Source organism: Taurulus bubalis (assembly GCF_910589615.1).
Source record: "Taurulus bubalis genome assembly, chromosome: 7".
Lineage (NCBI taxonomy): Eukaryota > Metazoa > Chordata > Actinopteri > Perciformes > Cottidae > Taurulus > Taurulus bubalis.
The window spans coordinates 12,047,307-12,061,950 of NC_136595.1; the positions used below are offsets into that span (position 1 = coordinate 12,047,307).

The 14,644-nt window shown below is 38.4% G+C and overlaps 1 protein-coding gene across 1 annotated transcript in view; it reads left to right on the forward strand.

The window, feature by feature from the left end:
* lrp8 (low density lipoprotein receptor-related protein 8, apolipoprotein e receptor) overlaps window positions 1-14,644 on the forward strand; it is a gene marked incomplete at both ends in the record, with an annotated part of 146,157 nt that overhangs the window by 66,012 nt on the left and 65,501 nt on the right. The window contains one exon of the mRNA XM_079220691.1: window positions 7,478-7,600. Within this exon, the coding sequence (XP_079076817.1) occupies window positions 7,478-7,600 (123 nt within the window). The remainder of the gene's footprint in view (window positions 1-7,477; window positions 7,601-14,644) is intronic.

Sequence of the window (14,644 nt, forward strand, 5' to 3'; positions counted from 1 at the left end):
ACTTGTCTACTTTACTCCATCCCTCTCTCTGTCTCTCGTCCACACACACACACAGACTCACACACATGATTCACCGAGTGTTCGCCACTCCCTCACAGTTTGCCCGCTGATTAACGGCCTCCTTCCCTCGACTGACACGCTACGTTCTTTAGCTCTTTAACCGATGACAACGATGTAGAGGACCATCTATTTCCTCTCCTCTTTCTCCCCCATTCATTCTTTCTCCATTCTCTCTAGCTCACTTCTCTTTATGTCTGTTATCTTTCTCCCTGTGCTTCTTGTACTTGCTTGCTCCTTCCTGGGTCCTCCTTAGACTGGTTTACAGCCAGACACATATTGTGCTATTTCTTTTCTCTGCTAGTGTTACAAAGAAAGGTAGGTGTAGGTGTAGGTGTGTGTGTGTGTGTGTGTGTGTGTGTGTGTGTGTGTGTCATGTAATTCTCAGAATAGTGTGAGAAGTAAATACAAGTTTTACAATGAGCAAGTAGGTAACTCCAACTGAAACTGAGGCAACACCAGGTCCATTTTGTTCATCAGTTCACGAAGACAATCTTCATTCAGCATTAACAAATGGACTGTTCTATTACGTGCAAATAGACCAACACTGTTTGATCAAAATCTAAGTAATGGAATACCTGAGCAGAGCGATGTGGTTACCACAGTATTTCCTCTGGCTTTTCTCCAGATTTCATGGACAAAGAACAGACTTGGCCAGTTGGGGCTTTTCTCCTGTTTCTCCTTTGTAGTTTATTTCAACTGGGTTATTTTAAACAAGATTACTCTGGCTTGCTCTATTTACATACCTCGGTCAGGGTGAATCGTATTGTTTATTTTGGGAAGAAGAAATTATGGAACAACGCTAACATGAATGTAAGAACGGTCAACTCATTTTTGGTTTTCTAAAGGATTGTTTACAAGACTATTTTTGAGGGTTACAAGTGTGAATGAAGTGTGTGTGTGTGTGTGTGTGTGTGTGTGTGTGTGTGTGTGTGTGTGTGTGTGTGTGTGTGTGTGTGTGTGTGTGTGTATATTAGTGCTGTCAAACTATTAAAATATTTAATCGCGATTAATCACAATTTTTTTTTTACCAATAAAAGGTAAGCCTCCTACTTTTCAGCCAGCTACTTAAACATACAAGCCTGTTGACATTTTCAGACAACAGTGAAGCTCCTGTCCTGTTGTTGGATGCGATGCGTATTATATCAGCTAGACCCTCGTCCTCCACAACATTAACAGGCCTACATGCAGTAGCCACCCATTTAGCTATGGCTGCAATAAGTTTGTTCTTCCTTGTGGTGTCCATGTGTTTCTGTCCGAAGTCATCCATTCTTGTCTGGCTATGACGAGGGGGCGCAGAGTTAGCATCAGCTGTGTGCTTGGCCATCAAGTGGTATTTCAGACTGGATAGGCTACGATGATAGCTCAGTTCACAATGACAAATGGCACATACCACTTTGGTCTTGTCAAGGGAACCATCTGACAACTTTTTGAAAGTAAACTTTCCATTCATTAGCGTCTTATCATTAATTTTGCCGTATCGCGCTCACTATTCATTCATTTCAAACCGTAGCGTTAGCCTAGCTTCCAAGCCCAAACGGCATGCCTATTGTTTTACTTCCGGTTGAGTTACATCCGGCGTGGTGCTCGCGAGAAAAAAATTGAAAAATGAAAATGTGTTAACACCGTTAAAATTGGTTTGCGTTAACGCCGTTATTAACCCGCTAATAACCCGCTAATATGACAGCACTAGTATATGTGTATGTATGTATGTATGTATGTATGTATGTATGTATGTATGTATGTATATATATGTGTATATATATTATATATATATATATATATATATATATATATATATATATATGTGTATGTATATATATATATATATATATATATATATATATATATATATATATATATATATATATATATATATATATATATATATATGTCTTTATCGAACTAACTATCTGATTTAATTGATAAGAATTTAAGATAGTAATATATCAGCATTATGCTTCTACCTATACCTTTTCAGTCTTTCTGTTTTTGTATAATAGATTGTAGCTTTACTTATTGTATTGTAATGATTGACTGAATAAATCAGATACTACTTCATATGCTCAAGAAATGTTGTCAACCAGGCTCAATCATTTTTACCTATCCAAAGTTATATGACTTTACTTTACCAAAAATTGCAGACTATAAAGACACTTTTGCTTTGTATCTGAAAACTAAAATTAGACTACCAAACATATATATATATATATATATATATATATATATATATATATATATATATATATATATATATATATATATATATATATATATATATATATATATATATATATATATAACATAAGCAGATGAAAGAGTGTCAGTGTCTATAGATGTAGGTAGATCACCTCACTACAGCGCCTGTTTTGTTATTGGAGCAAATCAACATTTCAGGGACTACAGTCAACAAATCCTAATTAAAGGCGACACAGTGTTCCCTTAGCTATTATTGTTCTGTTAGATGTTTTATTTCCCTTTCACTTGCGTGTGTGCACGTGTGTAATGAGGTGTGTAAATTGAATGACTTGAAGGTTGCCGCTGACCTTCACCCGGTCCCAGGTCGAATGATCATGTTGTCAGGAGTATGTGACGAAGAATCCTAAGAGGCCAGCGTGTGCGTGTGCGTGTGTGTGTTTTGAGTGGACGGGGTGGAGGTCAACATGAGTCGGTCAGCTTAGTCACTCATTGATCATGGAGGTCTGCAGAGCGTGACATTAGTTAAATGTCAGTGGAAGATTAACACACTATCTCTATAGAAAAGGTGGATAGTTACACCTTTTAGTCTGAATACAATGCCTCCCCCTGCATTATCATAATGGTTTGGCCTTGCATGGCCCTATAAAGGTATAATATTCATGAAGAGATCATGTGACTGTATTGTCCAATCTCCAATCGTATAATACCAAGTTATTAAGAAAATAAATCTATGTCATGTGTTGTTTAAAGAACAGTACTGTATTATGCTAAACATTAGGTCTAAGAAATCCCAAGTGATGGATATGATATGAAAATCTCACGGTGCAATTTGAAAGTGTACAAAGTTAGTGATGCCTCGAGATTGCAGATCAAATCACACCGTGAGCCAGCTAGAACTATTCTGGTCTGTGTGCTCTTTCACATAAATATTAATCACTTTTTCCATCTGGGGAAAGAGGACTAAAATAGCATAAAGCTTTCAAATTTAGTGTGCGTGTGAGTGTGTGTGCGTGCGTGCGCGTGCGTGCGTGCGCATTCACTCTCACACCTCATAAGGCAGGTTTAGGCTGTTCTTTATGGATGACACTCGTATACGACAGGTCGTGGGTGCATCAGAATGTAAATATAAGCGGCTGTTTGTGTGTGCATCAGCAACTCTTGAGATGCATGGGGATATTTTATTTTGTACCCACTTGTTTTTCACACATTTGTTTTCACACAAATGTCCACACATTTCACAATTGTGTGGTCTCTCTTTATATTCGTCGACCATATTCGTGGAATATGTGAACTTTTACATGTATTGTCTCTCTATCGTGTGACTTCCTTCATTCCTGGTGTCAGTTACTTTTAGTTGCATGCTTATTTTATTACATGAACACTTTCCAAAATGTAGTGGGAAGATTTCCCTGCATAAAACTAATAACATTCATTCAGTATTCAAAACTCCAAATGACTGCACTCTCATATATGTAATTCAGGATGGACGATAATAGCTTTCCATAATGGGCTTTATTGAAACACTACCATTTATTCTAGTCATTTTCAAAGTAAAGTCTTCATACTGAACATAAGAGTTCTGTAATAATTATGTCTTTTTTCAACCGATGATTAAAAATGTCCACTTATCATCTTACATTCTACAAAACCTTCCCTGCAGTTGCTCTAGATTACTGAAGTAGTTTCTCACTATGCTGTTTTTTGTTGTTGTAATCTTTGTCCATTGAATCCGTTCAATAAACATGAGAGTAACATCATTTATTCTAAGGTTAATTAAAAGCATATTGTATTTGCTCACAGAGGAAAATCAGCTCCTCAATGCTTTTGGCCCCCAGAATAAGAAGGGGCCAAGGTGAATCATATTATTTCCCCTTATGTCCTCGGGATAAGAAAAATGCGGGTCAAGGGAAGGGTTGTAGGAAATTGATATGGGCTTACGCTTGCTGGCTTTTGCATTTTAATTAATCCTTTTGAGTCTGACATGTTGTAAGCCGTTTTGTCACCTGGACCATTTTGCTTCCCCAGCTGAATTCAAAAGTCACTGGTGACCCAGTGACATGAGATATGATATGAAAGAAAACTGAAAGAAAAACTGTTATTTGTGGGTGTCCGATATCACCGCCGTTATGTGAGATATATATATATATATATATATATATATATATATATATATATATATATATATATATATATATATATATATATATATATATATATATATATCTCTCTCTTTGTGTGGCTACAGCTGGCTGTGTTATCAGGCTGTAGGCAGAGATGGAGGAAAAGATGAAGAAAAAAAAACAGGAGGGTTGGCATGAAAGATATGGGATTTATGCTAAGATACTGGGAGGAAGGAAATGGATTCATTCAGACCTTTGTGGTGACTGATGCCATTATGCTAGACCCCACCTTCACAGCCACCTTCCCTCTTCACCTTTCGTTTCTGTTCCCCTATTCCCTGTTCTCTCCATTTTTTTCCTTCTATTTACTTTTGTCTTTGGCTCCGACTCTGTGATTTGCTCTGTGATCCCTAGGGACACACTTTTCATTTATTCTAGGTCTAGACCTTCTTCAATTTCATCTCTCTCCTGTTTTTGAGACTCTTTTTTGTGTCCACTCTACTTAGGATCCATACTCTGGTGAATGTGTCTCTGTTTTCTTCAATCAGCCATATACGCTGTCATCCAGTACATTTCTGTATACATATAGAAAGTGTTGGTCCCCAAAGCTGAGACGCTGTCAGTTCCTCAAGCATGCTCTTCATTATTATGGCTCCCACTCGTGTAATCAGTCATAACACAGCCTTTTACCTCGCACCACAGGACATCCAAGGCTACACACATAAACAACAAGCTAATAAGCTGGCTAGCGTTCCCCTTGCTAAGTGAAATGGGACTGTATGTAATACACAGTGCCAGGGCTGGACCGGTTCCTTGTGTAGTTCAGCAGTTTGACTCAGTGTGCTAATGCTGCCCTGCTAAATGCTCTAAAGGCTACTAATCATTGGAGCTCTGTTTTGTATGAGACGGAACAGACACCTCTTTTTTTGGTGAAAATTAGATTCTTAGGTTCTCAGTGAACATTTATATTTTAGAAATTTGAACCTGGTACTTTATTACTTGCGACTTTATGCACTTACAAATGAGTTCTAGTCGTGAGAAATTAACAATGAAAAAGATATTTGGTTACCTTATGAATGGTCTTTCTCTGTGTGTTTCTCCAAAGGGAAGAGAGAGGATTTAGCTCAAGAATTGTGTTGCGTTTTGGCTATTTATTATTTATTATATTTTTGATTTAAGTCTTTAAATGTGAAGAGGCTGTTTTCCTCACCTTTCAGACAATTTTTATTTTTTTATTCCTGCTACGAAATTCTCGGGTTTATAATAGAATAGGCCTTTTTATTTTTCAAATTAGAGACCACAGGGACAGTTAAGTTATGATTTTGCACCTCAAACCAAACCTAAAAAAAATAAAATAAGTGATGTTTCGTATCTTTTTTATTTGAGGGAGTGGATGTTGTATTATGTGCAATTACCATCCAGGGAATAATTGGGCTGCTATCCCTATTCACAAACTGATAGAGAAGACCACGTCTCTTTCTTGGTTTCATATCAGTTTGTTATTCTTCCATCATAGAAATCAATCTCATACTGTAGTTGAATACATGTTGCAATTGCATGTGGTTGGAGGATAGGAAATAGGGAAAATAGGATTTAGTTAACCTCGCACACACTACATTACATTGCTTTCAGCACTCACTCTGCAACCTCACATTTTCAGCTGGTTTTAACTGCGGTTCGTTGAGCTGATTCAATACCAGGCTCACGTGAAAGAAAATGGAACAGTATCAAACACACACACACACACACACACACACACACACCATTTGTCAGTCCCATTCTTTGTACATTATATTTCATCTTGGCAAAGCAAGGCTTTGCTAACACGGCAAGCGAGTGCTTTCTCTTGTTCAGTGGCTCTCGTTGTCAAAGAGAGTGATTTTTTTTTACCTCTGTCCGTGACAGACTCAAGTGCTTCAATTTTCTCCTTTTTCGGAGAAAGCTACAGCACAAAACCTTTGGAGTCCATCGGCTATCAGGAAAACTAGACGGAGCCCGAGTCGGTTCTGTACAGACTGGACTGGACCCAGGTGGTGGATCATGGGGTTTTAAGATGGCACAAAACCTCTGAGCTAGTTCAGGCAGACAACTAGAGGGGTGCTGCTCTGATCACATGCGACACACTCTATTCACTGCATCGTATATCCAACACACTCTTGCAAACTACTCAAGCTGTCATGCACTGCTCGTTCACTCTGCCTAAAAGCAAACCGCTCGGATTGAAAACAGTTCGCCTCCACGCGAGCATCCAACGATGAGATCTTTTACTGGATTCATTCTTCAGATAATACTTAAAATGTGTTCCAGGTTGTCAAATATAATATGTCACTATTTAAATTCTTAATGAGTCACATTTCACAAGTAAATGTATCTACCCACAATATTGATGATCTAACAAATCAGTTTGGCCCTCATGGGAATAATTTAAACTATATTCCACGATGTAGGACTTTAAGTATGGATTCAGCAGGAGACGCAAGACTTTTTCATCCACGCTTGATCTTTGTCAAGGTAAAGAAGTCTTGGTGTGTCTCACGTGACTGAACAGCCCTGTTCCACTTAAGCAATGTCAAACAACCAACACTGACAAAGGCTGGCTAATAAAACACGTCTCTCACGTCTCCTTTTACAAAGTTGCACATTATTATTATTATTGCACATGGTTAAATTAAAATTAGGCAGCATCATTGTTTTGAAGTTGGTGCTCTGGACTTAGTCTTGATTCAAGTTACATTTTAGTTGCGTACCCTTGCTTCTTGTTAAGTGGATTATCAAACGTTTGACATGGTTGCTTACATATACTTACTTACTTACTTGAGTAATTATTCACTTCCTTACATACGTACTTACTTTAACACTTACGTTCTCACTTGCTATGTTTTTAATAATTTTTCAGTCGGTGTGTTCAGTTTATGAATTCAGACATTTTCTGTGCTCCAGAGAATCTATCCCATTTAATATGTAATACAACAGTCGCTGTGTTAATAACGTGGAATGAGTTCATTCACTCTTCGTATTAACGACCAGTCGAGAGCAGCTCTACTGCTTTACCTTACTTTGAGTCGTAGACTAATGGTGCATGTTCCCTTTTGTCTCAACAGCAAAGAAGACATGCGCCACCACAGACTTCGCCTGTAAGAACGGACAGTGCGTCCCTGCCAGGTGGCGCTGTGATGGAGAACCGGAGTGTGCAGACGGCTCCGACGAGGCGGATGCAATCTGCAGTAAGTAGACACACAAATACAACCACAGACCAACAGTGCTGCAAAAGCAAGCATGCAAACACAGACAGTGAGAAGGTCATACACACACAATTTGACTCTGTGTTTGTGTGAGTGTGCACTTATTCATGCTTGTCAAAATCATTTAAAAAATACATACGTTTTCCAAAACATGCCACACCAGCATGATGAAACTAGTCCCTTTTACAGTCATGCAATTTGTGTTTATTCTAGTTGTCTTCAACACACACATGCACACAAACATTTCCTCAGCATAAAGAACTCCCAAGGATGCTCGGTCTCAGTGTGTCAACCAAAAAATGTCATTCAGTTGCTTTGTTGTTGTTGGCTGGATCATCAGTGGCAGGATGTATATGGTTTGATCAAGACCTGCTTCTTTCATTGGAAAAGGTGAGATTACAAAATTATTGCAAAACCCATGAATCCTTTTTGGTTTCTCACAAAACAGGAAAATATTTTTGGTAAATTATATATTCAGTTACACAGTACATATGTAAACATATTCTGTGCGGGTTCACATCATTTTTCCTAAGCACTGATAGAAGTGTTTGCTGCAAATACTGAATGTGAATGGCAAAGCAGTTTCTGTGGAGGGCAATGCAGCAAATATAGCTTAGAAAAGAGCAATGTCTGTTTATCTGTGTCTTGGTTTTTTTTTTTTGTGGATTATGTATCATGTTGCGAATAGTTTTCAGATGTTGTTATATAACTGCTTCCCTGTCTTGTTAAAATGAACTACTGTGCTAAAAGTAATACATGTGCGGGTCATTATCAGTGTTTGCAACCAGTAAACCATTTGGGGTTTTCAGCAAACATTAGTGTAATGATGAAAAATGGACCAAAGCCCGTAAACAGACCGTACCAGTTACACTGTTGTTTATTAAAAGGTTGGCAGATGTGAAGGTTGCTTATTGCCACAATTGTGACAAATGGTACACTGCCCACTGTGATGAATGGATGTTTTAATGTGCAAAGGTAACTCACTATTCTCAGGTGGGGAACTGAACTGCAAAAAGGTGTGATGAGTTTTGATGTGGGCAGGGAAGTTATACTCAGCATGTGTTGGTTTGTATGCTTGCCTTAAAGGGACAGTGTGTATGTTTTAGTGGCATTTAGTATTTTGTGGCAGGTTACAACCAACTAAATAGCCCTCAGCTCTAAGCATTTCTGGAGAGCTACAGTGGCCTACAGGTAGGGATAGGCATCTTTTAGGATTTTAGAACAACTAGCTACTCTTATCAATACTCAGTTCCTCTACATTACTTAATAATTGTTTTTAAAATGAGAGTGAGAAGTGTGAGGGGCTTAGCCGTGTTAAAGGACAGATACTGGACATTCAAAAGGCTGTGAGTGATGTGAACATAGAAGTGATTTATTAATACTGACACAAGAGGCTCCGCAAGTTTATGAACTTTTATTTTCAGATTCAAATAAGAAAAGGTTTTTCTAAGATACCGGAAACAACTCGAAGAGCGTGCAGTCATGGAGTGTTCAGTGGCTTTGAAAAAGGTAGTCCATGACATAGTGAGAAAATACTTCCGAAAAGTTGAGTGAGATAAATTGATGTATTTCAGGAAAAACTGTGCCCCGAATGTTAAAACTGCTGAATGTAACATACTATTTAGAAAAGGAGATCCATAATCTTGCTGCCAAAAACTGTGCTCTCCAGTTGTTTTATCTTTTTTGTTTTGTCGATACATTGTCTAGATTTATAGGACTGAATTTTTCATGTTCAGATCGAAAAAACAAAACGGATGCTCCTCATCCAGACAGCTGTGTTGGCACAACCGGGACGCCTTTGGGGGGGGGGGAATCAGGATTTTCCAGTTAAGCAACCCAGGTTAAATACCTTATAGTACATACCTTGATAATTCCGATGCCATGGTAACTTTTCGGAGTTGTATAACTGCCTGAAAGTAGTATAAAGAGCTGTACAGAGCCGTTGCATCTTCAATCTTGGTTTGTATTTCATCTCATAACCTCTAGATATCCCGAACCCTTTCCTTGGGCAGGGGGAGTAGAATCCAGACGTGCTATTACATTCACAGGGATTCACATATGAATCTCCTACGTAACCAGTGTTTCTTCCAAAGATAAGTCACAGAACAGAGTAGAACTGCTAGAGGTCAGTCTTTCCACTTCGGTCTAATCACAAAACGTTCCATATGGCTGTATCTACAGGCCAGCTCCTATTTGCAATTTATATGAAGATGATTTTTAAAGCGGTGATCAAAGAGCCCTTTGAAGATTCTCTAAGTTGTGTGTGTGTGTGTGTGTGTGTGTGTGTGTGTGTGTGTGTGTGTGTGTGTGTGTGTGTGTGTGTGTGCGTGTGTGTGCGTGTGTGTGTGTGCGTGTGTGTGTAAAGATTGGGTCGATGCTTGTATTTAGTATTCATCACAAGGTGCATCTGTAAGTCATTTCATCAGATTAGTGGACTTGTTGTTAAGTCTCATTATGTCCAATCAAGGTCAGACACTGCAAGTTCTCTAACTTTCTCAGCAACATTGATCCTCACAGGTGTGTGTGTGTGTGTGTGTGTGTGTTTGTGTGTGTTGGCATGCGGAAGAATGTGTGTATGCTTTAATCAGAAAACAGTATAGTGGATGTGCAGGTGAGAAATGTAAACTATCATTAGAAATGAGCAATATTGAAAAATAAATTAAAGGCAATAAATAATAAATGGTAATCTTCTTCAAAAACCTTTTTTAATCAAGTTGGTTAATTAGATGCAAAAATCTTGTATTCTGCCATGATGAGTAGATAATAAAGAGACAGCTGGCCAAATGGTAAAAAAGAATCTCAGATCGCTGAAAATTGTCAATTGTCATTGTAGACCAATGGGTGACAGATTAAATGAGACTTCATTGGGCTTTGGCATACCTTCCACAAGTCTCCTCCTGTGTTTAACTTTAGATGGTGAGTATTGTGTAACGAGTCAGCCCATAATCTCCCATATGTGCTGTCTCATTCAATGGCTCCTAATTCCTTGGAAAGAAGCATTGTGCATTTGTCTCTTCATTCTGGATTTTCCTTTGTTATTCATCTCTACATCATCACGTCGACCCCAGCTATCACCACCACCTCGTCTCATCAGCCATTTTTCTTTCATTCTTTTTTTGCTCTGTGTCTTTTTCCTTGTTAATATCACACACATCTGTCTATGTTTCTTCCCTTACACCCTCTGAACCTCTCTCTGTGAGCCTACCATCTCGTATCACATCCTCTTCTCTGTCCTCTTGGTCTTCCCCGCTGCATGTCCTCCACTTTCTGATCTGAGTTCAGTTTAAGCAATGCCTTTGTTTCAATTGATTTCCCTGGGAGGGAATCGATGGGCTGATCCCCAGGACCTCTGGTTGACTGCTGATTAACTATGGACCTCCCCTGCCTTACACATACACAAACATGCTCCCAAGGAGGCGTCTGTAATTAAACATCTGCAAATTATTCTGGGCCTGGAGGGGATTCTGCAGAAAATGTTCAATCAGGTGATGCACGAAAGAGATTGCAGACAATATTCCGCACGCATCTTAAGTGCAGACATCCCCCCTTAGCATCATTTGTAGTATTAGAAGTACCATAAAGTCACTACATGACTGAATAAGCGACAGTTATTCATTTAAATATACAAGAAAACAACAATACACAGCCCACATATTTGGACTGGATGTAGTTCGATCTATTTATTGTTTTCCAAACAGTCTCAAAAGGTCCAATGAACTTGTCACTTTAACAAAAACTCCTGTATAACATGTTGTAAATGTACCTTAAGTGCAGGAACGAGTAAAGATCATGATTAATATTTAGACTCAAATGTCAACACACACACACAGGAAACACAATCATCAAGTTAATAGTTTATATATTTACAGTGAGACACACATTTTACTTTGTGTACTTCGTTTTTTGATTTTCCCTGGTGTACTCTCTTGAACAATACACACTCTGATCCACATGATAATGCGCCTGATTGAAATATATTCTTATCTGAAAAGTTGGAAAGTAAATGAACATCCATCAAAACTTTTTGAGCACCTTCATCGTTGTTTTACCACCGAATGGTTCATTTTAAGGGTGCTTTAAGGGTGCTAATCCATAATAGTTTATCACCAAATATGATTTATTTACACAGAATAAACTGTTTCTGTAAAATACAATTACTCATCATAGGATACCGTTGGGTTATTTGTATATTTTCACTTTACTTTTGAATTTACATAATATGCTACACTGTGGGCACCCATTTCATAATCCTTGTGCCAGACATCAAAGCTCTGTAATGACGAGACCCAGAATATCAAAGTCAGCATCCATTTACTCTGAGTAGCATCAGCGAGATCCTGCAGTTTAACAATCAGTCCTGATTAGACGAGCTGCGTCTCTGAAGTGCTGCTTAAACTCCATCTCTACGTGTGCACTCTTTCGGCACGGCTGCTGCATATCTACACTCCAGCGATTTAAAAAAAAAAAAAAAAAAAAAAAAAAAAAAAAGAGCCCTTCTCGCCACCCAAGTGTCTCTGTGGGTAACTGAATTGCAACACCAAGACACTCAGCCACATATTGGACCACACTCTCTTTACTGTCCCCGCCAGTCCAAGTTATGCTCAAAAGTGTTGGCTGTAGAGATAAAACTGTTGGAGAGTACTGTAGCTTTGTATGATTTGGAGGATGTTCTATATTCATAACATTAAAGTCCTGTATACTCAACGTAATAAATGTAATCATTACAAGTCTGCTCAGCCATGTTTCACAGTCGGAGGCATGCTGACTCATTGTGAAACATAATGAGAGGAAGAAAGGCGAACACAAATGATAATGTTGGTAACTTTGGAAGTCAAGTAATCTCAAGTCACACACGGTAGAGCCTTTTGAGATAAGGCTGAGAAAACAACAGTATTTCTATCCCCTCTGGGTCAGCTATTATGAAATGAAAGCATTCCCATTTTCATTTATTCAAAAGAAGAAAAAAACAAGTGTTTGGTTCTTTGATATGACGACCTGCATTTATTTCAGCGAGAAAAACTAAACTCTGTTCTTTATCTGTGCAGGGCCCCCGATCTCAACACCTTTACTCTAAAACAGCTTGATGACTTTCTCAATATATATATATATATATATATATATATATATATATATATATATATATATATATATATAAAGTTTGGGCACCCCTGCTCTAAAACATAAGTCTCTATTGACAGAAGAGAGAGCAACATGAGTCAGTAAATGTAAATAATAGATACACATTAGTAAAAGCTTTTTTTTAATTTTTTTTACTGATTATTTGATTAGATGTTTTCACCAACTTGCCCATCACCATGGGGCATTAAAACTGCCCTATTTCACACTTTGCTACTTATTTCATTCCATCTGATGAAATTCATTCATCTAGAGACAAACTCTCAAACCAGAGTCTCTCATCACAGCATGACTTCTCTCCAACTTTTGGTAGCCTTGATTTCAAAGAGCTCATAACCAGTCGCTGCTGACTTCTTCAGTTTATTTTTCATACGGTAATTAAAGCCCCACTGGAGGAAACTGTAGCGACAATAGGCTCGAGAGAAGCCAGTCTTCAGAATCGATCACCTGCCATCGCCGCACCATGCGGGCCAGTTAGATTAGTGTCCGACTTGATCCCGAATCGCTCCAACGTCATAAACATGTGGTCAACTGATTGGCTCTCGGATTGGACATGCAAAACACCACGTTTAGTATAAAATCCTATTATTTTGTCAAGTTGTAATACTTAAGGCTTGAATATTGGCTATAAGTCTCATGTTGTGCATTGAAGGTTTAATCTAACAGCATATGTTGTGTGGTTGATCATAATAAAGCTTATTTATACAAAACATATCAAATCGAGCAGCAAAGTGTTTCACAGGCAGACATAAAAAGAACAAAAGATAGCACACACTGTAGATACACGCATATTTCCACATAAATACATATTTACAAACATGTGAATGAATCTGAACAAAGTCTGTAAATTGCAAGTAGCCTACAGGTTGGATCTAACAGGAAGTAGAAGACGCCAATGGTGTTTTTTCAGTCATGGTTGATGTCAAGGATTTTGCTGATGCCATTGATTGCTCTATGACTACGTGCTGTAAATCAACACTCTCATGAATGGTTACTTCTGTATGATGTGCCTCTTAGTCATGTTTTTAATACCTGCTGTGAAATTGAGCTTGGTTTATTACCACGGTTTTTCATGCTATGGTGGCAGGGCTCTCAGGGTAGCAATGTCAGTCCACCACTTTAGTTCAGGAGAGTAATGCCTACTGACTGGTGACTCTTCATTTAGCGCCACCAGCAGGTCAACAGCTGTACTTTGTCTTTAGTGCGAATATGCTAAACTGATGTGATGTGAGAGAGATTACATGTGTTAATATCCAAACATGGAAGTATTGTCACAAAGCCATTATTATGGAGTTAGACTTGTTATATTAAAGTTAGCTGGTAAATTTATTTTGAAGAGTATGTTTTTGGAAACATTTTCCAGTGTATTTAAAATACATATTATGCATGTATTTATTGGCTATGAGCCATTCTTTATGCCAAGATGATATTGAATATTAATGTAAATGCTATATAGATTTGTACATTTATATTTACATTGTGTAAAATTGATTCATTTAATCAAAGATAACTTGCATTATTTATTATCCAGCACTGACCCAAGTTATCAGTCTAACTGTTCCTTGGTGACAGCTGAAGTTAAAATGTGCAGCTCCCTCCCCCTGCATGTTTCTTTCCCTGCTGTCAGCACTTCCTCCTGCTCGTGTGTACAGCGGTGGGTTCTTTCTTGTCTCTGCATGTGTGCTGAGACATGGGCAGGTTAGCGTATTATGGCATAGAGGCAAGAGGTCGGCCCAGTTAATTATTTTGGAATATAAACGGGAAGGATCCAGTGAGTTAGATTGTCGGACGGCTTCAATTTCATGCTTGAGGCGGCAGCGGCGGCAGCAGCAAACGTAATTTCCCAGGTGCCCCCCATCCCCCTCTCTACGTCTGTCTAGCCCTCTGTCT